General features: G+C 42.7%; 2 protein-coding genes across 7 annotated transcripts; one reads left to right on the top strand and one right to left on the bottom strand.

The window, feature by feature from the left end:
- The first annotated feature begins 994 nt into the window (after positions 1-994).
- On the top strand, positions 995-8,966 carry irf10 (interferon regulatory factor 10). Of its 5 annotated transcripts, none has more exons than XM_068333627.1 (8): positions 995-1,397; positions 3,514-3,709; positions 3,885-3,961; positions 4,194-4,239; positions 5,242-5,337; positions 5,414-5,800; positions 6,515-6,633; positions 8,627-8,707. In XM_068333627.1, the coding sequence occupies exons 1-8, from the start codon at positions 1,215-1,217 to the stop codon at positions 8,651-8,653; spliced, it is 1,131 nt and encodes a 376-aa protein (XP_068189728.1). In that variant the 5' UTR covers positions 995-1,214; the 3' UTR covers positions 8,654-8,707. The 5 variants fall into 5 exon arrangements, with proteins under 5 accessions (XP_068189728.1, XP_068189724.1, XP_068189715.1 ...); XM_068333623.1 differs by having other exon boundaries at positions 1,000-1,397; positions 4,197-4,239; positions 8,608-8,966; XM_068333614.1 differs by having other exon boundaries at positions 1,000-1,397; positions 8,608-8,966.
- A 104-nt stretch (positions 8,967-9,070) lies between these two features.
- Positions 9,071-24,989, bottom strand: zmp:0000000926 (genetic suppressor element 1). Of its 2 annotated transcripts, none has more exons than XM_068333595.1 (3): positions 24,861-24,989; positions 11,480-13,239; positions 9,071-11,324 (listed from the first exon to the last, which is right to left on the bottom strand). In XM_068333595.1, exons 2-3 carry the CDS (start codon positions 13,079-13,081, stop codon positions 10,857-10,859), a joined length of 2,070 nt encoding a protein of 689 aa, XP_068189696.1. In that variant the 5' UTR covers positions 13,082-13,239; positions 24,861-24,989; the 3' UTR covers positions 9,071-10,856. The 2 variants fall into 2 exon arrangements, with proteins under 2 accessions (XP_068189696.1, XP_068189705.1); XM_068333604.1 differs by lacking the exon at positions 24,861-24,989 and adding an exon at positions 16,244-16,594.
- Between the last annotated feature and the right edge of the window lie 483 nt (positions 24,990-25,472).

The following is a 25,472-nucleotide window of genomic DNA, read 5'->3' as shown; positions in this document are numbered from 1 at the left end:
CTGAGTGACATGTCTATACATTATTTCATCAGCTGCTCTTATCTGACACATATATTTATAGAAAAATCACCTGAACTGTCAGAAACACTTTCTTTCGAACACTTTTCTGCACACACAGGGATGTGGGTAGTAAAATTCTCCACCGGTGGTCTGGATTAATGTGTCTCACCTGATTTAAACCGAGTTTAACTCATTTTAATTCATTCTAGTGAGGGAAATGACTTTAAAACTGGGGTCAGGCGGTAACGCAGGTTTACACCGCCCCCTGCTGGAGAGAACGACAACACGCAACCTTAATGCTCTCAGTTATCTTGTACTATGGAACCTTTTATATACATTTCTAATCAATCACACCTTTGTATTCGTTTTGTGCACGCGCCCACGTGCACGCGCACAGGGTCGTGACCTGACTGAGTGGATCAGAACAGTTTGCGTCAGAAACACTTCAAGAGGAAAAAGGAGAAGAGAGAAGAACAAGAGTGTTAAAAAAAAAACAACCTTTACAACCCACGTATTTTCAGTTTTAACTTTCGTTCTGATGTGTGTGTGTGTGTGTGTGTGTGTGTGTGTGTGTGTGTGTGTGTGTGTGTGTGTGTGTGTGTGTGTGTGTGTGTGTGTGTGTGTGTGATCTATATGTATAGGTGTTTTACTTTCTGCAGCGGTTATTTAACTCACGACCTGCGGGTTAAATCGAACGGCAATTTAATAATTCCGATTATAATCATAATCAATCAGTTGCATTTTTATTAGAATTTTATTGAGAATTTTTTTTTCGCCACTTATCAACTTTTTATTAATTATTTTTTTGGATGTGTTATCTTAAGATAATAAGGTGTGACTTTTATTATCAGTGTGATAAAACAAAAAGCGTTATTTGTTTCGCTTTCTGGTGTAAAATCCACGCGTAAAATCGTGCACAGGCCCACCCGATCTGCCCCCCCCCCCTCTTACGCGTTAAACTTTCGTGGCTGAACATGCGGGGAAAGCGAAAGTATTAACTGCGCTCAAACTTTCGCTTTCGTTCCAAAGTGCGCTCTTTATTTTAGGAAGTTCTGTTGTCTTCTGAGTTGAAGCAGAAGGTTGGACAGTTTCTGAACATCATTCTGATATTTTTTTTTTCCTCCTCTCTGAGATCAGGACGTGATTAAATTACTGGGGCGGCTGTGTGACACCTGACAGGGAAGATTCGGGCTGTTTCAGTGGCTTTAAACCTGATGGGACTGAAGATGGACAAAAGGCCAAAGATGCACATGAAAGAGTGGCTGATCGCTCAGATAGAGAGCGGGAGTTTCACAGGACTGTGTTGGGAAGATGAGGATAAAACTCTGTTCAGGATCCCGTGGAAACACGCATCCAAGAAGGACTACATCCTGACGGCGGACGCGGCTCTGTTCAAGGTCAGTCCGTCAGTTCTCAACCGGGGGAGGAAATTATGGTCAAACTTTATTAACAACAGACATTCAACTGTTTTCTAATCTAATACTTATTTAATTGTTTAATTATGCAATCTAATAAATCCATATGCTATATATTCATACTAAAAATCTGTGCATTATCAGTATATAACTTCCCCCACTGCAGAGGAGTCAAACTCATTTTCACTGAGGGCCACATCAGTATTACGGCTGTCCTCAAAGGGCATTACTAATAAATGTATCTAAATGTAACTCAATGTAATGTAACATAAATGTAACTACTCCTTTATGTTAACAAACTAAATTTTGTTTCTTATTCAAGTTACAAACATTACAGTTGCACGGAAAAAATACGTTTCTGTTCTAACATGAATCCTTTTAATTTGTCAGGTTGTTAAACCCACAGAACTCCATCTATCAAGGATCAAATCAGACACAAGTTAGGACATTAACTTTGTTCACAACGTTTTTGTCAAAGTTAAACTGGACTTAAGTACTGTATCACATGCTAAATGTAGTTTCAGTTTATGACCTATTTATTTTTACCTTTTATGCTCTCGTGGGTCACATAAATTGATGTAGAGGGCCACATTTGGCCCTCGGGCCTTAAGTTTGACACATGTGACAGTGGCAATATTGTATTTATACTACAAATGATGTTACCACTGACAGTCAAGTGATTTACTATAACAGTTTACTGCTTGATGGTGAGTAATTGTTGGAAATTTGTTACAATTTTTTTCTTGGATGAATACTTTTGAATCATCCAAATGAGGAAAACGAACGACAACATGCTTAACAAAACAGTAAAAGAGTGACATGGTAACCCACAAGGTCTGTTTCTGGGGTAGATTAGTTCGGGTAATTAGTTATATGTGTATAACCTGATATGAACAAACACCAGTATCTGCAGGGACACATGAAATGAACAATAAATTTTCAGCGCACATTTTGCAGACGTGAGAAAAGGAGTCGTCAGTTCACAGTTTGTAGAATCACAGATTGGTTTAGTCATCTGAAGCTGCACGTATAGATTCCATCCACACCGCCCCCACTGCAACACATGACTGCTTTCCCTATTTTAGATACACCACACACACAAATTATTTCCAAGATTAATCATGAGGAAGAACCCTCTAGATTTAACATTAGAGTTTAGTGTTGCACTGGTCGAATAATAAATAAAACAGATGAAATATATTAAATAAAGCTATCATCCCTTGCGCATAAATGGCACAGACAGTCAACATGCGTCATTCCTGCTTCTTGGGGATCATTGCACTGCAATAAATGAAATAAATCAAATGCAATCCACTTTAAATATGAATATTGAATAATTATACCATTAATTATGTATTTTAAATTTGTAATTATTAGCCTAGGCTAGCCTGATCTGTACTAACAGGGACCTGCAGTACCCCTCCTCTTCAACTACAGAACAAACAGAAACCTTTATGGTTATCTAGACTTTGTCTTGTTATGAAAAAGCAATATGTACAACAGGATGGTGATGATCACTGCACCTCCCAAACCCAATAGTAGCAAGACAAAAACAGTCCATTTCTACCCTCGAAACAGGAAAAAACAAAACTATAGTTATAGACACACATAAATCATATACACACCACGAGAGAAGTCAGTTCCATGTATTTAAAACAATACCTGAAACTGAGTAAGGAGGAACTGATAGAGAGGAAGTAAACTGCATCTAACTCACAGCATCCGACTCCAGAGGCTAAATCCAGCTAAAGCTACATGTCTTAAATGCTAGCTGGATATCAGATTCACCACAGACTGTCGGCATCGTCCTCATAATGTTGAAACATGCTGGGATGTGTTTTGTGTGTCTGAGATGAGCTAGGAGTTTTGAGTAATATAACATCCTACTGTACATTAAACACACCATACGGATTCCTGTAGGTTTAAACAGCAATAGAAAGTAAAATTATTAGCATCCTGAGCCTTTAAGCTTTACTTTGGTCAATTAATTACTTAAAAAAAAAAAATTTAAAAAAAAAATAAAATATATATATATATAAACTCAGTCCTTTTTTTAAAAGATTTACGTCTAAACATGCATTTCGATCTTTGCGTTCAGGCCTGGGCCGTCCACAAGGGTAAATACAGGGAGGGGAGGGATAAAGCCGACCCCACCATGTGGAAGACCCGTCTCCGCTGCGCGCTCAACAAGAGCTCAGATTTCCAGGAAGTCCCTGAACGCAGCCAGCTGGACATCACTGGGCCCTACAAAGTGTACCGCATCCTACCCGACCCCGACCCCGCCCGGCCAGCAGGTGAGTCCACCTAAATCTGCTTTAGTTTTGCCTCTGGTTTCCTTTCAAAAGCAACATTTTACCAAAATAAAAGACAAAAATGTTAAATAAAAACCATTATAATAAGCAATGAAATGTATAATAGCTGTCAACCTAATCAAAATTGTGTCTTTTCGCACATTTTTTGCCCCTGCAGAGGATTCAAAGACAAAGGAACAAATGTTCATCCAACCTGAGATGTTGCCAGGGAGACGTGGATTTATGGACGAATGGGTAAACAGCTAAAAACCAACAACCAACACACTAAAAATTGTTCCTGTGCAGAAGATTCTTTTTTAATCAGTTTTAATTTGGGGAGCTTTAAATTGTGAGATGTCCACACTCTTAGTCCTATAGGATCCAATCATTGATTGCATTGATCCTTAAAATATTCAGTTCTAAATCTTGTGGATCTACTTACTTCCTAATTTATTTTTTGCTTTTTTTTTCATAACATTATGACCAGAAGGAATCATTTAAAGCAAGTAAAGGAGACGGAAACTCATTTAGTGGTAAGGGCTGCACACACACACACACACACACACACACACACACACACACACACACACACACACACACACACACACACACACACACACACACACACACACACACACACACAGCTGTAAATGTTCAGTAGAGTAGAACAGATTGCAAACAGGAAATAATCCCCTACGGATTCAGGATTAATCTTCAGTCTTATTGCTTTACACCCTGAGTGGCCACCAAAGATAAGAATAGTGATCAAAATGAGGGTTATTATCATATTAAGGACATTCATATCGGTATTATAGTTTAATGGATCACATTGGAGCAATTAAAACAGAGCCTGATGTAATAACAAATGTAATAACCTGATTTATTTGACGTGTTCACAATGAAAGTAGTTTAAATATGTCTGAAGAGTCTTTTTTACGCACACAGGTAAACTTCGGCTTACGTCGTTTGGAGTTACATCGTTCTCGATTTGGTTTCTCAAACAGAAAAAACACAGAAAAATGAATAATTATTATTTATGTCTATTGTTTATGTTAACACTGTTAACATTGCTTTATGTGTTTTCAATCGCCCCTTGGGGACCAATAAAGTTTTTTTGAGTTTGTACTCAAATTTGAATTGGAATAAATCAGAATAAAACATATCACATTATTAGCCCATAGCAACCCCCGTAACCCACAATGAGGAAGAAGCAGCTGAAGACGAGACGGAGACATTTTTTTCTGGACTATATTGAAAAATAAAATGTAATTGTCAGCTTAAAATAGATTCCTACTAACCAAATATTATTTAAATGCATTCATTAATAAAGTTCAGGGCAGAACTGGGAATGTTTATCTATAGTTTAACCTGGAGACGAGTTAACAAACATGTACGGACTCCCTGACACACCATCACTGCTAATCCAAGTTGGGTGTTCACGTTAATGTCGATCGGAATTTAACACAAAATCAAATCCTCCAATTTCAGACGTATATATCCAGCTGATTGCTTTTGTAATGTCTCTTTTTTTAAAGACAATATCTTGAGGGATCACATGTATTGTGAGTTCACAGAGCAAAAACCTCAGAAGGTCCCTGTTCCTCTACCTGACGTCACCTTTTCTATCTCAGGTAAGAGCGGAGATTAAAACCCATCACCTGCCTCTGAGTGTGAGACTGAACACAGGTTACATTCTGGTGTGTGCAGACTTCCGGATGCAGGTGGTGTTGCTGTACCGTGGCCAGAAGGTGATGAAAGTGACCACCAGGAGCCCAGACGGGTGCTTCATCATGCAGGGCTGCGCCCCCCTGGGGAACGAGCAGATCTACGGTCCCTGCACCGCCCAGCAGCTCTCCTTTCCGTCCCCTGGCTCCGTCTCCATGCCGACAGGGATGGTGGAAGCGATGAGCCGCCTCCTGTCTCACCTGGAGAGAGGTGTGCTCCTGTGGGTGGCTCCAGAGGGGGTGTTCATCAAGAGGTTCTGCCAGGGGAGGGTGTACTGGAGCGGACCCATGGCCCGACACGCAGACAAGCCCAACAAGCTGGAGCGAGAAAAGACCTTCAAGCTGCTGGACGTACCCAGATTCCTCCACGGTAAGTCGGCGCGTGAACACGTTTAGAGAATAAAACACGGGACACACACACACACACACAACACACACGTTACATCGACAGTACATAAACACACATTTTGCGCTATAATCAGTAGTAGTTTTTAGGTTATTGTTTCTCTGCAGTCTTCTGAAAGGTGGATTTAACCAAAAAGCAAATGTTCAATGTTCCAAACTTCACTTATGATCAATTACTCTGGGCATTTATCAGAAGAATAATAGCACACACACACATACGTGCTACCAAATTTAGTTTCCTCCTCTGGGTACCTAGGCTCAGTCTAAGCTCTGCAGTTGAGGTAATTTGTACGACTGAGATAATCATTAGAGGTTACCCAGAATCCCCAGGTAGATCCAGAACTCTCTGGAGGGATTACATATCTTAGATCCCCCCGAGGAGGAGCTGGAAAGTGGAATACCCTGCTTAACCTGCTGCCACCATAAACCAAGCATGGAAGAGTGGAGGATTTGGTGGATTTGGAGTCAAGGAAAGAGATTTTAAGATACTTTTAAAATACACCTATAAAAGGAAACCACTAGTTTGTCATGGAAATCCATCCGAAACAGAACATACTGATTCAAGGAGAGAAAGATTGTTGGGACTCTTAGAATGATCATATCTTTATGCAAAGAAGTGTTATATTCAAATTTGGTGTGATCAGACTTGAAGTTTTAAATGCCAAATGTCGCTGTGCAGAGCTGCAGAGCTGTTTGCAGGGGAAAGGCTCAAGGCCCTCCTGTGAGATCGAGCTCTGCTTCGGAGAAGAGTATCCAGACCCCAAGGTGCCGAACACCAGGAAGCTGATCATGGCTCAGGTGAGTGCAAAGGAGAAATCCATTGGATCAGCTTTTCTTATTATTAGACATTTTATGTCACATCATGCTACTCGCACCTTTGGGAGCTGCGAGTTTCAGCCCATACTGTATTTTTACCTTTCGTAACTTGAGATTTCTTTCGTAACTAGAGGCAATTCTCCTACTGAGGCGTTTCGTAAGTAGAAAATTTCGTATGTAGAGACATTCGTAAGTAGAGGTACCACTGTACTTAGAAGCGGCTCAGCAGGATCATGACATGCACTCAGTTTCTAAGTGCACTCTAAAAAGTGATTCAAGGACCTAGTAAACATGACAGTAATATATAGTTATGCATGCTCAATAAAAATGAGTATTTGATTTGACTACATCAAAATTAATTAGCAAAACTCCAACAGGAATATTTGTGTGAAATAGACACATGTAAATTAAGTTTACTTACTTAAAATAAAGTATTATTTGACTCACAGATTACGTGGTTTAAATATTTGTAATAATAAGTGTATGTTTCACCAACCTTTTTGAGAATATATTAACAAATATCAGTTAGTTTTAATAAGTGCAATTACTAAGCAAGTCAACTCAATTTTATTGGAGACGTAACTAACAACTTAAAAACATCAAGTAAACAGAAGGGAACCGATTCCAAATTCAGTTACATTTACTCAATTTATGTAGGTAATTGAACCAAATCAATTCGTTCAGACGTACTAGAAAATATTAATTAGATTTTACTCATGACTGAGATTTTTTTTAAACAGATTTGAGAGCTTTCATATCTACTCAATATTTGTAAGTGTAAAAATGTTTCACTGATTGAATTAAGTAACATGCAGTATTATTTTTTTGAGTGTATGTCACACATAATGAATCCCATTCCTGCATCCTGCAGAGCGGATCAAGTTTTTGGTGTCTGACATTACAGGCAGAACCTTATACAGTAGTATGGAAAAGTAGAAGTATGATAATTTTCCTAATTTTCCTTTATAAATCACTGGTTGTTCAGATCAACAATTTCATCTAAATATATCTTATAGCAGAAGAACACTGATATTTGATAAGTGAAATGAAGTTTACAGAATTTACAGAAAGTGTTCAATAATGATTTAAACAAAAGTAGGCAGGTGCATAAATTTGAGCACTCCAGCACAAAAACCATATCAGTGTTTAGTAGATCCTCCTTTTGCAGAAATAACATCTTCTAAATGCTTCATATAAGCTTCAGATAAGGATCTGGATTCCGGTTGAAGGTATTTTTGACTCTTCTTTACCAAACATCTCCAGTTCAGTTGGTTTTAATGGTTTCCAGCATGGACAGCCCCCTTTAAACCACAACAATGAAAACAATTTTCAATGATAATCAGGTCTGGTGACTGAATATTATCCATGCGACCCTTAGCTTTAACAGGATTTCTAGATCCTACACTGGTCACACAGCCCCACAGCATGATGGGACCACCATTAAATGTTACTGTTGGTAGCAAATGTTTGTCTTTGAATGCTGTGTTCTTCATGGTTTGTGGCATGTGTGGAGAAAAGGTTTCTTCCACATTCCTCTCCCATAAAGCATTTCCTCATGCAAAGTGTTGTGAATGGTTGAACAATGCAGTGACATCATCTGCAGTGAGATCAGGTTGTTGGTCTCTGGAGCTGGTCTGGTTCACTTTTGCTTAGCTAGAACTGTGCCGAGCTGACTAAACAAATGTGTTCCAATAATAATAAAGATGTACTCATCAATTTAAAAAAACCAAGGATGCCAAATTCATGCACCCGCCTACTTTCGTTTAAATAATTATTGCTTACTTTCTGTAAATCCTGTAAACTTCATTCCACTTCTCAAATATCACCTTGTTTGTCTGCTATATGATTTATTTAACCGAAATTGCTGATATCAACAACAACCAGCACCGTTTTCAGCCACCAGTAGAGGTCCTTATAAGCACGTTGATGGTGGACAACTTGTGTCCTGATGCCCAGGTGGTGCCCTTGTTTGCAGTGGAGCTGCTGCAGAGGTTCAACTTAGGAGAGATGGAGGAGAAGCAGCTGAGTCTCACCTTCAACAAAGGAGGGGAACAAATATAGGAGGACAGAGGAATCACCAGCACAGCAGAAAGGCAGCCATGAACAAGTTACGAATGTATTATTGATTATTCTTTCCCTAACATTACTTTGAGTGACTATTGGAGATGTATGTTTGATTAATATAAAAACTGAGTGCTATTGTAGATAAGTTTGCACTGCATTAAGTAAATTTTATTGTTTTTACCTACGTATTGATTTTATTTCATTCATGATGTAAACTTTTTGTTTAGTCATAAAAAATGGGAATGCCTCTATTTTGTTGTTCACACGCTGTCAACATTTAGGGAATAATCTGAGACGTTGAAATTAAATGTATAAAGCTTTTTTTCCTTTATTTCTAGCGAACATCATTTAACAGATTCACGATTTTGAAAAATATACATTTTTGTAGCTATAACATTTAAAAAGAAACGTTCGATCAATTCAGATTTTCTTTTTTCAACATAAAAAACAAACACAAAAAACTAAAGTGAGAGAGTGTGCTGAATCAGAGGAGATACCCGTATCTGAGTTTAAAATACTTTCATCGTTTTCCCTGTCTTCAAACATATACAGTACATAAAAAATGAGATGGGAACAGAAGCGTACAGTACACAGGGGTCAATAGTATTCACAAAGCATCATATTCCAACGTGTTATTAGCACCATTAATCTTCAGCCGCACTGTGCTTTTTTACTCTTTCCATCATTCAGCTTTTTCACGGAAAAACACTATGAGTGTCGAGGACATGTGGCCTGGACCTTTCCGTATGGGTTGGATTGTCTGTAACGTAGTTTTCATTAGTGTGCTCCCTTTCTCAGAGATAATGTTAAGAACATATTGGACGGTAATGCCTTGACAAACAGTTTCGAATGACTCCCAGTGATGAGAATATAAAAGGCGAAGAGTTGTTCGTACATTCACCCTGCCTACCCGTGCCGACACGCAGATATCAGCTTGGGAGCAAGAAAATAATTGAAAAACCAAAACCAAATGAAAATGCATTGCAAAACTGACAGAGAAATTGCATTAAATTGGTTTAGCATATTTACTGTATATAACATCTGTAATGTAATATATATTGTTTAGTTTTGTTTATATATATATCTGCAATTCGCATTTACTTTCATAGCACTGATTTAAAATCAATAACCTGCAGAAAATACTGTCAGTAAGTAGGTGTGTGGGACAATCATTACAAAAACAGAGTGAACACATGACAAGTGCTTGATTGTCTCACTAAATGTTTTCAGTGTGTTTGCAAGGAGCAATTCAGAGGTCCTTCATCTGCTGCTCCTCTCAGGGCTGTGCTAATCAAGGCTAAGGTAAGGTAAGATAAGGTATTATACTGTAAGGTAAGGTAAGGTATGATACTGTACGGTAAGGTAGGGTGAGGTAACGTAAGGTATGATACTGTACGGTAAGGTAAGTTAACGTAAGGTATGATACTGTACGGTAAGGTAAGGTAAGGTAACGTAAGGTATGATACTGTATGGTAAGGTAAGATAAGGTAAGGCAAAAAATAAGGAAAGGTATGATACTGTACGGTAAGGTACAGTAATTAAAGGTAAGGTGAGGTACTGTAAGGTAAGGTAAGATGCGGTAAGATAAGGTAAGTTAAGGTAAAAAATAAGGTAAGGTACGGTAATTAAAGGTAAGGTAAGGTATTGTAAGGTAAAGTAATGTAAAGTACGGTAAGATAAGGTTAGGTATGATACTGTACAGTAAGGTACAGTAAGGTAAAGTCAAAAAAGGGTAAGGTATAGTTTGATACTGTACTGTAAGGTAAAGTAAGGTATGGTTCTGTACTGTATGGTAAGGAACAATAAGGTAAGATAAGGTAAAAAATAAGGTAAGGTACCATAAGGAAAGGTAAAGTAAGGTAAGTCAAGGTAAGGTAAGGTACGGTATGATACTGTAAGGTAAGGTAAGATATGGTACGGAAAAGGATATTTGCAACAAGAATGGACAAGGGTTAAGGTTTTGGGCTGAGGTGTCAACACCCGTAAATTGTGTTTTTTTTTATTGTTTCTTAAAATCCTTCCCTGCAACCCTACCTTGAGGTCTCTCCATTGTTTGTCTTTGTGGGTGCATCAGAGACAAGGAGGGTGTGTATGCGCTTAAATTTGTGTGTAAGCCCGTATGTGTATGCATTTTTAAGTATCTACTGCCACTTCATTAGCTTGTAGCCATGAGGTAAATCCAGGAGGCCAGGAGCATCAGTTCCGGTTGGAGGAAGGGTGTCCGGAGCAGACCAGCGCCTTTTGCGTGGACATTGCTGCTCCTGAACAGGTGGTTCCGCCGCCGGAGTGCCTGGAGGGACCGGCACTGTGGGAGGTGGGTGGTGAGGAAGAGGGGGAGGAGGAGGTGGAGGTGGCATCTCCTCCCTGTGCGAACTGTTGGACCTTCCTGCAGCCCTGGTGGGAGGTTGGAGGCGATGCGCCCTGGGGCCAGTTCGAGTGTTTGTTCGGTGGGTTGGGGAGGGCGTTGGGGTAAGAGCCAGGCAGACGTCCCCTTCCATGAGCTGGCGGCAGGCCAAGCCATAGATCTGTGAGGTTCTCTGGGGACAGCAAGAAGACCAACCGTGGTCCTGCACGAAAAACGGATACTCCACCAAGACCCTCAGAATCTCCTACACAAAAGCACAACATCGTTATAAACTCCTCTGAAAAATTGCTCATGCAATAGAAAATATACTAAGCTCAACTGAGAAGATCTACCATCTCGTCATGCAGTCTTTAGCTATGTATTTTTGTCAAAACAGAAAACTTCTGAAGAACATCTGACCTGAGTGTTGAGGTCTGTGAGGTGGACTTGCAGGTGACTGAAGCCCTGTGCATTGCTGGGGGAGATCAGCAGCACAGTACATGCGCTGAGGTGAAACTCCGGAGAGGTATCCGCGCTCCTCAGAAAGTCCTCTGTTTGCAGCTCTTCCACTCGCTTCAACTGCCCACTGGCCAACTCGATTAGAGAACCCTTGGTGAAGTGAGGTAGGAGTGCCGGGGGAGATGGATGAAGGGCCGGGGGCGAGTTCTGAGAATGGGCAGGAGATAGATCTTTCCCTCTGTCTCTTTCCAGTTTTTGTCGTCGCTCACTGTCTCTTTGTTGGTCTTTGTAATGCTGAAGGTGCTTCTCTTTATCCTTATCTCTGTCTCGCTCCCTGTCCCTTTGAAGGACTATGTCTCTGTCATTTTCTTGGTCTATGTCCCGGTCTCTTTGCGACCTATCATGGCTATTAAGCCGAGTCAGGGGCGACTGTGATGAGTTCCTTAGATTTTGCTGCTTGGGGCCTTGCTCCCTGTGCAGGTTGTATAGAGGTGTTCCTGAGGGGCAGAAGAGTGGGTAGGTCTGGGCCTGAGGGCTGGGGTTGCACACCAATCCCAAGGAGTAGTAGATCTGTGCTTCAGCTGTTGTGGCCCCTAAAGGATCCAATACTCCGCCTCTGCCTCCCCTGGGCATTATTCCCAGGGAATGGGGACTGGTGGGGAGTAAATTGGAGCTGGTCTTAACTATTCCATGCAGATGTCTGTCCTGCAATGAGGAATGTGGCTCAGGGTCCTCCTGAGCTTGACAGTCTGACAAAAAAGTCCCTCCAGAATGTAGACGGGCTGTTACGTCTTCCTGCTGTTTGCGTCCACCGTTGGTGTGAGGGCTGTGCAGATTGAAGTCTAGCCTAGCTCGGCTGCTATCATTCCCGTATTCGCCGGTGAGCAGAGGCCTGGAGGTTGAGGCAGTCCGGCTGCCTGGCCCGTCCAAACCGTTGGGTTTCTTGGCAAGGTACCTGTATCTGGCTTCAACTAAGTTTGGATCTTGGGGATAGAGAGAATGGTGGCTAAACAAATATGTTGGCGAGAACAGAGAGGAGCTGTTATCACGTCGGGCGCTGTTAAAGCAGGACCACATCTCTCTGGAATTGGCTGGGAGGGGAGTCTTGAAGGAGGACGAAGATGAAGAAGATGGGGAAGGTGGCAGGGAGACGGGCCCTTCCCCTCTCAGCCACCTGGAGTGGTGGGTCAGGGATGAAGACAGGGTGTCATCTCTCCAGGCGGGGGAGCCTGAACCCCTCCTCTCGCTAACCGGCCCCGGGAAAAGGGGGAGAGAGACCGAGGGAGAGTAGCTCAGATGCCAAGGTAAGGGCAGGGGAAGGCCTGGTGCCGGATCAGGAAGGGTTTGAGGGGTATGAAGGAGATGGGGACTTGGGTCGTTGAGAACCCGGTCCCTGTCACCGGCCTCTCGAGCCCCCTCCCCTCCCCCTGCACCGGACCGACTCCGGAGCAGCACAGGGGGCTTAAACTCATCCAGGGGGACCTGGTGTTCTATCGATCCTTGCCGATTCTCCCTTTTCTTGGGAGGGAGGCACTCTTTGCCGCGGTCGGGGCTGGGATTCATGGGTGGGCTCCAGCGGCAGTGGGGGCCCCCTTTGTGCGGGTGTAGACTAGGTCACATGAGCCTTATTGGAGGATGCGGAGCACAGACAGAGGGGACGGCTGTCACACGGCATCACTGTCTGCTCACAGTCGATTCTGTCGTACTAAAGTGCCAATCACCTGGGGACACGAGGAACAAAGACACAAAAGAAGAGGTGGTTAAAAAGGGGGGGAAAGAAAAACAGACAGAATGCGAGTAAAAAAAAAAGAAAAAAGGACAGACTGTCTGATTGTGGAACCAGTAATCAGGATTTATTTGTCAGTCTGGTCAGCAAACATTTAGCTGCAAGAGACAGATGGAGAGAAACCAGCCCGTCGTCCTCAAACGAACCACAAAAAAAAGAAACTCTTAGCTTGTCTCAAATTAGTCATTACCTCTGTGCGCCGCGGTGGGACTGAAACTACCCAACTTACTTGTTTCATTCAAACACATTACTCCCACATTTGGGCTCAAAATACATTTTGCAGCCAAAGAAGTTCAGAGGCAGTGGAGTGTGTGTGTAAACACACACACACACACACACACACACACACACACACACACACACACACACACATGCACAGCAGGCAAGTTTTCATCTCTGACTCTCAGGGGATGATTGAAATATGTAGATATGCTTTTGTACCACTTTGATGAGCCACCCCCATGACACCCCCGGGTGTTCTTTGTATTCGGTGTAAGCTTGCTACTAGCGCACCCCCCCCACACCCCCCCCTACCCCTTTCTCTTTCAGACACACACACAAACCGACTGCAACACACACACACAAATGCTCCCTTAGGCAGCTGCACTTACTCCCCCAGTGGTAGGCAAAGCTGGTTCCCACCCACCCAAAGGCTGGCAGGAACGCTGTTGATATTACCACCAGTTATTGTGGATACTGGATATGTCTTTGCATATTAATTATGTCTTGCAACAGGGGGTGTAGGGAAATATGTTTGTGTGTTTGTGTGCATGTGCAACTTTTTTTTTTTATCTTCTTCTTCTTCTTTCTGGGAGGAAATGTGTGAATGTGTTTATTTGTTTGGGTCTTTGTGTGCGCATGTGTTTGTGTGTGAGTCTTCAAATGTGTCAGAGATTTTGCAGCCTTGTTTCATTCAGTGAGAAAGTGCGGGGGAGCTCCACTAATTCCTCTGCAAATGTATTAAATGAGCGCTTTTGAAGTGATGGCTGCCACACCAGCTTTTCCCTCCGCCGCCGCCGCCGCCATCCGCCGCCGCCATCATCACAGCACCCCAGCGCCAAGCTGCCACTCAGCCCCTCACTCGCCCTCACGTCTGTCTCAACTCCCTGCCGTCTCACCATCAACTCCACTGTCACCATGGCAACTGTATCCACGCACACATCCAGTCGGTTCTAGAGGTTAGACGAGGATACTCGGCGGAGAGGCAGGTAAACTGTTGCTCAAGTGACTTTGGCCAAAAAAAAAAAAAAATTATAACAAGTGTTGAAGTGGTTCAAGCTGTTTGGTGCATCTGAGTGGGGGGGGGGGGTGGAGGAGTGGGATTCATTGAGACACTAACAGGACTGATGTGATGAAGCACAGCGTCGCTGTTCCTCCTCTGCCTCAGTTCCAGACGGGTTTTTTTCTTTTATCGTGGATGAAGTCGTTTAACAATAAATACATCCCATTATTTCTCCATGTGAAAGTTGCTAGAGCTGACCCGCGTTGATGATGGAAGCCTTCTGGGAATACAGATCTATCTTAGTCTCGGCTGAAGAGTCATAAGTGATGATGTGTGATCCAGTGTCATAAAGGGTTTTATTCCCTTTTTGAGTGGCGGTTCTTACAAGCTCAACTAAATTTCATTGTGAAAATGTCGACATCCTCCTTGTGACCATTCAGTGCACCATCGCTGTGATTGTGACAGTCATTTCAAGATGAAATAGTTGCATAATGCTGCAATAAGGGATATTTTCAGTTCATCTAAAAAGACAGCGTGACCTGCTGTGGGCTGAAAAATCCATCGACCACCCGGGTTCAGGAAAATCGATGCATTTGAGATAAAAAAGCCTCCAGAAAGATGAAACAATTATAAACTGTTCCTCACATAAGTCATCCATATATATATCTATATATATATATTTTTTTTTTTTTTATCCATGGTTCTTTGTCAATATTCTTCCACGAATAGTCAAAATGATGTAATAAAAATTCATTAGTAAAATCAATAACTAATGTGGACAAAAATTAAATATCACAGAGTTGAGAAATTTGCTCAAGTTGATATCAAATTAATCTTCCAATAAAATGAAAAGAATAAATAAATAAAAAAACATAAATGTAAGAAGTACATTTTAAAATGACAGATTTTAAAAAAAGTCTAATTTGTCCAATTTACAGTATAATTTTGTTCTTACTTAACTTCAGTGACAGAAGCTGAATTGAGTCCAGATTTCTGAAATGTTCAAACAATCTGGTTTCAGTTTTTGCCCTCAAATGACTCAAACATCCTTGTCATTGTCAAAACGGGCCTAATTTAAACCTGCCAAAAAGTGCAGCAAAACAGAGAATACAGTTGTACGTGTGGGCGAGTTTGGAGAGAACAGAATTACTCCCACATTGTAGAGATGTGTACATTCCAACTGGAGCTGGTGAGGCTATAGAATACACATAAAACACACAAAGTGTGTCACAACACATCAAATCACAGGACAAAGACATCACGCGTACCCTTAACCAATCGCCCCCAGACTTTCATCTGAATTGCAATTCATGCATTTTAACTTTTAAACTTTTAAAAGTGCAACAACAAAAAAAAAGAGCAAAAAAAAAAAATGTTTAAAATGGAAAAAACTGAAGTAAAAATAATCATATATCTGAAATATATCTGGAAATAACTTTAAAACGTTTATATTTGCACATTTTTCTCCACATCATCCCGCCTTTTCTCAACACATATTTCCCTGGGAGCATTCTCAAAATTTCAATCCACACATGTTGTTAAAACCTCGGATAAACGCATAAAAAATAAAATTTAAAAAAAAAAGAACAAACAAACACCCGTCTGGAGTTGAGGGACGCTTTTTAAAAAACCTGCTTTTCTTCATGGAAAAAGAGCAAGCAGAGCCTGAGCAGCAGACAGGTGGATGGAGTTTGTAGTGATGTAACGTGAGACTGACCTTAACGCGGGCTGAGCAGACGTCCCACTGTTGGCACTCATTCATATTCCAGTCCTCCCAGAGGGTCAACCCACTTTTGTGCTCCTCGATGTGCTACAAGCGCGGCAACACCGACAGCAACGCGACGCCACGGACACCAGCAGCCCCCAGTCCCTGCCTCTGATCTCTGCACGCATGAAATAACACCGACCAGCCCGCGAAAACCGAGGGAAAGAACTGAGAGCCTGCTATCCGTCTCTGACTGCAGTTTGTGTGTGTGTGTGTGTGTGTGTGTGTGCGTGTGCGTGTGTGTGTGTGTGTGTGTGTGTGTGTGTGTGTGTGTGTGTGCTTGTTTGTGCAAAGGGCTGAGGAAATGAGTAATATCTAGCAGTGAGAAACATGTCTGCTATGCAGAACCTCACAGGCAGACCAGTTGTTGCTGCCACCCACTTGCTTTAATCGCTGTGAGTATTCAAACACACACACACACACACACACACACACACACACACACGCACACACATTTACTATATATATATATATATATATATATATATATATATATATATATATATATACTGTATGTATGTATGTATGTATGTATGTATATATACATGCATGTATGACACCATGCATATATATATATACAGTATATATATATGTATATACAGTATATATACATACATATATACACACACACACACACACACACATACATGTATGTATATATATACATGCATGTCTGACACCATGTATGTATATATACGTGCATGGTGTCACACATTTCACCAGTTACATTTGTCTTATAATGTGAAAATCCATTAATTAAACAGTAAATGCATATAATGTATTGATTTACACGCAGATAATTAAACGTGAACAAAGCAGAGGGAGGGGTTGGGGGGGATGTGGTGGTGGTGGTGGTGGTGGTGGGGGGGGGGCGCTCATCCTACACACACTCACACAGACTGATGTCTCTGACTCAAAGGTAAACCTCACATCCATCAAGCGTTTGCACAAACACACACTGAACATGAAAACTCACACACACACACACACACACACACACACACACACACACACACACACACACACACACACACACACACACACACGTACAGGCTGGTCGTATGCTAGCAGAAGCACAGCAGGAGAGCTCTGAATGATGGTGAGTGATTTGCTCGTATTGAAGTGTGTTCATACGACTGAGGAGTCGTGTGAGGACTGGCTTGGTGGGAGCATCTGAGTTTGTTCGGTTCATTTCAGTTCATTTATTGCAGCGTCGATAAACACAACTTTTTTTAAAAAAAAAAAGCAAACTCTGCCCACGTTTAAAATCTTTTTGAGAACAACCTGGTCAGCTGTCCTGCCCCTGGGAGGCAGAAGATTCTCCTTTTGAAAGCGCTGAAATTTAAGAACTATGGCTCTTTCTAATCTTTAGCTGTTTGATATGAGCAAAGACTATTGGGGGATTTCCCACAATGCACCGAGACTCTCCCTCCTCTCCTTTTTTCTATATCGTCTATTCATTATTAATCAATCAATTAATACATGTTAATGCACGTCTAATGCAGGTTGACATTGTGGTTTGAGTCACTGCCATAATAATACAAGAATAATTCAATTCCATCAATAAATAAACTAATACTAGTAATAATAATATTAAATTACATTATTATTATAAAATGATAAATTATTTCAAATTTTATTATTATAATAATTTATTTTTTTTACTGCAATATATATATATTTTCTATTATTGTATTGATAAAAATGTCTGTGCCTCTCTTCCACCCACCTCTCTCTCTCTCTCTCTCTCTCTCTCTCTCTCTCTCTGTGAATCTCTCTATTTCTCATGACCCCCCCAGTGGAGGCAGAGGGCCACCCACCTGCAGCCGAGATCCGCTCCAAGGTTTCTGCTTCAAGTTAAAAGACAGTTTTCATCGATGCGAGCGTTTGGCAAAATGATTGGACCCATGTAACATAAAGAGTCGGTCTGGTTCTGCTCTTTTGGAAAACGCCTTGAGGTGACGTTTTGTGGTGATACAGAAAGAAAAACTGACTTGACTTCATCGGTTTGATAAGACGAACCTCAGCTGCAACCAAAAGATGAAAGTGAACAAAGGCAGAAACGCAGTAGAGAAATGAGAAAGTAAAACAGAGAACAGAGGTTAATTATATTTAATGAAGCCGTCGAAACGTTATTATTATAAGATAAAAAAATCAAATGAAATAATTCCTATTGGCCATTAATACAAGCCTATAGTCATCACCAACAGTCAATTAAATTTAATGTCACCTCATTTCCTTGAATCGAAAGTGCGTGTGTGCGTGTGTGCGTGTGTGCGTGCGTGCGTGCGTGCGTGTGTGTGTGTGTGTGTGTGTGTGCTGACAGCCGCCTGAAGGCCACACGGAGACGATTCCCATGGAGGTCTGCTCTGCCACTTCACCGTTTACATTGCGTTTCCAAAGTGAAATAAACGTTGACACGCCTGACGAGGGAACTCTTTTAGCTCTGTGAAACATTTTATCACTAATTTATTTCAACGTTTTGTGACTTATTGTGGATTAAGGACCAACTTTGCGTGTTTTATATATGACAATTTTCAAGATGATCTGAAGTGAATCAAACTTTACGCATTGAGCCACTTCACAAACACAAACACATTTATATTCTACCCTAAAGAGTAATTACTGGCATCATAATTAATCCATATTTAATTTGACTGTGCAGGCGGCTTAATGTCAACATAAAGCTTTCAGTATAACTGTATCGTGTGATAGTGAAAGTCAACAGACCCGGTTCGTCACGGGGGTTCTTAGCGAGGACTCAGATACAGAAATGACGATTTACCTCATATTTACGTCACTGAACGTAAAACACAAACATCACAGCGAGCGTCTGTCGTTTACGGCAGCACCCACTCCTGTGTGCGTCTCTGGACCCGCAGTGTTTAATGTGTCCATTATGAACACACACACACACACACACACACACACACACACACACACACACACATCTATACCTAACACACTGGTTGTCAGCTGAAGTTCTGTTCTTTCAAGGAAAACAAAATAATCACAAGTACACTTTGTGTTTTATTTATGACTCTTCTTGTGTGTGTGTGTGTGTGTGTGTGTGTGTGTGTGTGTGTGTGTGTGTGTGTGTGTGTGTGTGTGTGTGTGTAGTGTGTGTGTGTGTAGTGTGTGATCACGTTTCAGGCTGAGATGGTGATCTATGATGGACGTCTGATGCAGCAGAATCACACAGGATGGATTGGTAGATAGACAGACAGGTAGACATACAGGTAGACAGACAGGATGGAGTTTGTTATTTTGGGGGGGGGGGGGGTACTACTAGCCTGTGCTAGCTCGCTCCACAGGGAGCCGGGTTAAGCTGATCAGAGGACAGAGTGATACGGGCAACAGCTTATGGGGCGTGAGGACGGGTCAGTGAGGATGGGCTTATGGATCAGGAGCTACTATTAACACACACACACACACACACACACACACACACACACACACACACACACACACACACACACACGTTACACAGAAACGTCAACAGTCATTTTTAAGATTAACTGAATTACGCAGCTACTTTTAACCACAAGTGAATGTAGATGTGTGGAGTGTGTGACAGCCAATCAGGAGACTACACCACCAGAGATGTAAATATAATGAACCAAACGCTGACAGGTGAGCAGCATGAATGATGCAGGCGACACCTGTAATGTATTGCTGGGTTAATCCCCGTGAATCCTAACTAGTACAGCCTAAGGCAGGCTTAGTTTACTTCTGGGAGGAAATCCCCCCCCGTGTAGTGGTACAGACCATTAGCCCCTGGGGTATAAATAGGGCAGCTACGACTTCTTAAGCTGGCTTTTACGCAGTATCAGTTAAAAATATGACTTGACTAATTACATGCAGGTCAGCATCAGCAGAAACGTCTCCAACCTTATTCGCCTTCGAGCTGTGAACACACACGCACACACGCACACACACACACACACACACACGCACACACACACACACACCAGCGTTCAGGTGTCTCCATCAGAATAACTAGAGCACTTAAGAGGCACATAGAAAAACTCACATCTGTAATATTTCCAGGTGAATGTGTTTTAATTGACTGACATTTACGGGTCTTGCTGATGGAGAAACTGGCTTTTGTGCCTTTCCGCCGCTCGGGTCTGAATATTTATATTCTTCTGCTACGTCTGCACAGACTTCTTTTCAAACACAAAACGGGTGACCTTGGTTTCAGTTTGTAAGGATCAAATGAATCACGACGCGGCGTAGAAAACAAACGATTGTTTCACGATCGGTGAGGTGACAGGAACTTGAAGCGATGGCGGTCGGTCTGCTCAGTTTTATAACATTTTAAACGGCTGACAGGTGTCAGTCGCTCTCACTAGTTGGAGAGATCATTATACCAAGACAGAGCCCTTGATGTGAGGAGTGCTCTCATGTGATTGGCTCGTAGGTTGAGGGGGGGTTAAGGGTAAAGGACAGAGCAAAGAGAGAGAGAGAAGGAGGTGAGAGAGACTTAGAGACCGAGACGAGTCTTGATGGGTAGAAACGTGTGTGTATGTGTGAATAGATGGATTGCCTTTCAGTTCAGAGACTTTTTGGCATCGTCCCCCCGGTGAACGTCAATTGAACTGGGCTTATTTCTCAATGTAAACGCGGCGACGACATCTCTACGGAGAGAGAGCAGGGCCAAACCTCCCGGCAGGAGCTAGAGTGCCATTCACTTTTAAAGAGACTGTCTAGACCTGGCTTCACAGAGGCTGTCTGGAATACCTTTCTCACTTGTCAATGCAACGCTGCTATACTGTGTCTTTATTGCTGCTCTAAAAACGCTCACGTCTGACAGCCGCATCGCACACACACACACAAACACACACACATTTACGCACACAAACACACACATACAGTCGTTTTCTCGGTGCGCAAAAGTTTTTGCTTTTCAAATAAAAACAGTCACGTTTTATTGCCCGTTATTCCACGAGTCTCTGATAACCGAGACGTCAGAGTTAGAGACGGGTTCCTGAATGATCCGGATTTTGTGTCCGGGTAGGGAACTTCAGGACAGGCGATCAGGACGGTATTGATGCCATAGGCTACAGGATGTCTCAGATGTTACACTTTCTGTACAGCGACACCAAAACCGATACCGTGCAGTTTGTGCACGCTGGTTTGGAGCACATTTTCTTACATGAATGCCAGCAAGCAAAAAAAAAAAAGGAAGATGTGGTTGAAAAAGTGTAGGTGTAAGTAGTGGGTGTTGAGGCTGAAAGGTCAGTGGCCCCTATTATAGATGAAGTGCGACAAGGAGAGCCTTCTGCTGATCAAAGACCAACTTTAGACAGTCAAAGCTGGAGAAAATAATCTATACCAAGACAAAGAGCGAGCAAAACGGCGTAAACACGTGTCACACGGGCGTGCACCGTCGCCATCGACACGACCGATGGAATATTACTCCTCTGCCTGACTGTCACGGCGACTGACAGGTTTGTCTGTCACCTCAACTGTGTTCAAACACCTGCCTGCGTTTGGGATTATTCATCACACTCTCAGCTCCCCCAGGCGGCATTCCCAAGACTCCTTCAAGTCTGATCCAGGAGCCCTGACAATTAAACTGCCTCTGAATGATGCGAAAGCGGCATGAATTCAACTAGAATTCAACATCGGTTAGATGTTACCGGGCAGGAAACGACATGTTCGCAGTAAACATGCTTTTAGATGTGATGCGAAACCACTTAAGACATGACAGACTACGACTGGATGACTTGTGCATGTGAAGATCACGTTGCTTGATTTTCCTGTTGGCTCTAACGTAATTATAAATGATTATATAGAGAAGATTTTGAGTTTCCGGGCTGCTTTGTCTCCCTCTATGCAGATGACAAGCGAGTGTTTAGTCTGTTTAGAGACGCAGTGACGACGATTATTTATCACACATGGAGTGAACTTGTGCTCCTTTAAAATCCTGCAGAACAAGCCACTGGGTAAAAGGAAGCAAATGCACAAATAAGGTTATGTGGGATGATGCTAACGCAAATAGCCGCTAAAACTGCTGCACCCACAACCCGCTTCAATCAATGAAAGGTGAGAATCCTCTTTAAAAGCACACGTATCCATACAATCATGCAAATTCCACGGCCTCTGCATGAACGTACACTTCACTCACTTCTCACTTTTGCTTCAGTCCCCCATCACCACACCTACTCTCGGTCCCTGACTCCCTTCCATCCCTCCCCCCTTCCTCCCTCCTCACTAACTTGGAGAACATACACTCAACGTGGGTGAGAGATCCAGAATATATGACTGTCAACACACGGCGCAGGGTGTGTGTGTGTGTGTGTGTGTCTGCCTGTCTGCGTGGTGCTGTAGGTGGAGAGGCACAGCAGGGCGTGAAGGAGTGCTGGGGTAATGACAGGCCGTGCATTATATAACATGCAGATTGCATAATGAAGATTATTTTGGGTGCAGATATTGAGGATGTATAAGTAATTTTTCCCGTGGGTGTACTTCTAAACGCACGGATGTACATTTGTGTGAAACTTGTGAAGTGAACTCGTTTTGTTTTTTTTGGTTTTGTTTTGTTTTTTCGTGTGTGTGTGTTATCTTTCGAGGAACGCGGGGGCGTAGGTAAAGTGTTTGCACAAAAGGGGGCACGAATGTTTTCAGATATGTTTCGTAGCGATCTGCATATCAAAACAAGTATGTGGGAATTTTGGCACATTTTGCACACAGCGTGCATCAGGGGTGTCTTCGTTGCACGGCTCCCACTCGTTATCACTGCTAGCCGTTGGGAGGAATCCATTTGAAAAGGCCTGATTCTCCTCGTTCTACTCGTTTTTTGTTGTTGTTTTTTTTCAAACCTTCATCATTGATCATATTGATGATTCGTCGCGTTAGGAGCTGGATTTGAAAGGGAAAACACGCCGTTCTATTGGTTGAACGGGTTTGTAGGAACTCTCAGCCAATCAATCGATCAAAAGGTTCTGCAGGATGGGTTGTGTGGAGTCACAGAACTGAGATAGAGCAGATAAAGTGTCCATGTGCCTCCTCTGTACGCTTTGCTCCATGCATGAGTGTGTCCCTGTAAAAATAGACCTCTTAAAGGGCCAGAAGCCTCTCAACCTTCTCCCTCCAGAGGCCTTTTCTGCCCTCCAGGGTGACAGAACACAAAGAAATGAACCTTTGGGAGAAGTTCTTGTTTGGTCCACTGAGACAAACTTGTGTTGTTGCGTCTGCAGGAACACAACAAACCCACCTTCAGGTACTGTTTTTCATCGTTGCATGATTCATGAGGGCACTTATCGACTTCATAGCCAGAGTAAAAGAATAAAGCAGGTTTAATGCTTACTGGTAACTGAATTTGAAAAAAAAAAAAAGATATCATTTGGAGTCAAAACTACGGCCGTTCCAACACTACACAGTATTTTCCGCACTATAAGCCTTTAATTTTCTCAAAAACCCACAGTGCGCCTTATAATCCAGTGCGCCTTATATACGAAAAAGGTTTAAACTAGTCCATCCATTGAAGGTGCGCCTTATAGTACGAAAAATACCGTAAAAGAAATTGAGCTTCGCTGAAGTCAAAATGAACATCTGAGTCAAATTCCTGCAAACCCTTATAATAAACTCCTATAATAAACCCTTATAATTAACCCCTAGAATAAACTCCTAGAATAAACCCTTATAATAAACCCCTAGAATAAACCCCTAGAATAAAAATCAGAGAACATCCCTGACTGAGAGCCGTTGGAACCGGTGTTCTTCTATACAGACATCACTGGAGGAACAGGACGGCGCCCGATGTAGCAGGAATACATAAATAGAGATCATAATTGCACACGTTGGCGCATAATTTCTCCACGGAGAATGGCGAGAAATGAGGAAGGACAGCAGAGGAACATGAGCGCTGAGGAACCGAACCCCCCGAACGAAGCTCCGACAGAGACGGATTTGAAGTCCATGACTAAGCGTGTGGTGAAGTTGTAATCTAAAATTAAAGATGACATCGCAAGTTCCTCGGATGATGATGAACAAGAAGTTAAATTACAGACGCCTGATGCACCTGCACAACTTCTTCACCACACTTCTCCCAACATCTGCCCCTCCTGGTGTCTCCTCCATAATTACACCTCTTTCCAAAAATTTCCCATCCCTCCTCCTCCTCCACCCCCCTACCCCCCCCCCAGCTATCTCTGGACCAGGTCTATTTAAGCCCACGGCTCTAATTCAGAAAGTCCTGATCTGCTGTCAGGCTGCGTGATGAAAGTCCACCTTCTCCCTCTTCCTCATCGTCTTCCTCACATCGTCCTTATATCTGGATCGGTCACACACACACACACACACACACACACACACACACACACACACACACACACACACACACACACACGCACACACACACACACACACACACAAACCAGCTTCTTGGGATCGTTCTGAACACACGGCGATGTGTTTACCCTTTCATTCAAAGTTGCTAACTGCACTCCCTCTCTCTCTCTCCCACACACACACACACACACACACACACACACACACACACACACACCACACACACACACACACACACACACACAGAGGAGGAAGCAGTGTGGCCACATACCTTGGCGTAGCAGGTATCAGAGCGTTGACTCATCGGAGGCTCGTAGGAATATCCAGTTTGGAGCCTGCGAGCCTCTTCTTCCTCCTCCTCCTCTCAGCCTTCCTCCCTTCAAACTGCTGCTGCCTCCCCTCCTTCTCACTCTCTAAACGCCTCTCTGCTCTCTCTCCCTCTCTCTCCCTCCCTCCCTCCCTCCCTCTCTCTCTCTCTCTCTCTCTCTCTCTCTCTCCCCCTCTCTCTCTCTCTCTTTCACTCTCTCTCCTGAACTTGCCTGATCTCTCTCACCCTTATGATTTCAATTCACACTCCTGTCAGTGAGACACACGGGGACACTTGATAACTTTTTCTTTCTCCTGCCTGCTCTTGCATGCTCTCTCTCTCTCTCTGCCTCCCTACCCCTACCCCCCCCCCTCTATGAGGGTGTATAATTAGACAGAGCTCAGTGGTAATACAGTCAGGCTCATTGTGGGAGCCTGAGCTTTGCTGCTCATGTTTGGCTCGTGGCCCGGCCGGCTTCGCTCATTAACCTCCCTCGAGCCGCAGAATGGACCGGCCCACGGGCTCGGGCTATTTGCTGTAACACCTCAGCCTCTTCGCCCATCTGCCCAGTGTGCT

This window comes from Antennarius striatus, chromosome 2 (assembly GCF_040054535.1).
Source record: "Antennarius striatus isolate MH-2024 chromosome 2, ASM4005453v1, whole genome shotgun sequence".
Taxonomy (NCBI): Eukaryota; Metazoa; Chordata; class Actinopteri; order Lophiiformes; family Antennariidae; genus Antennarius; species Antennarius striatus.
The sequence above is the reverse complement of the archived record's forward strand: the minus strand, read 5'-3'. Positions and strand labels throughout refer to the sequence as shown.

What these genes read in the sequence shown, in the direction of transcription:
- zmp:0000000926 (XM_068333595.1), bottom strand. Translation starts at nt 13,081, where the DNA reads ATGAATCCCAGCCCCGACCGCGGCAAAGAGTGCCTCCCTCCCAAGAAA. An exon ending in TCACAGACCTCAACACTCAG is followed by an intron (nt 11,325 to 11,479) that starts GTCAGATGTTCT and finishes GCTTTTGTGTAG; the next exon opens with GAGATTCTGAGGGTCTTGGT.
- irf10 (XM_068333614.1), top strand. Translation starts at nt 1,215, where the DNA reads ATGGGACTGAAGATGGACAAAAGGCCAAAGATGCACATGAAAGAGTGG. An exon ending in AGACGGAAACTCATTTAGTG is followed by an intron (nt 4,240 to 5,241) that starts GTAAGGGCTGCA and finishes CTTTTTTTAAAG; the next exon opens with ACAATATCTTGAGGGATCAC. An exon ending in CGTACCCAGATTCCTCCACG is followed by an intron (nt 5,801 to 6,514) that starts GTAAGTCGGCGC and finishes GTCGCTGTGCAG; the next exon opens with AGCTGCAGAGCTGTTTGCAG.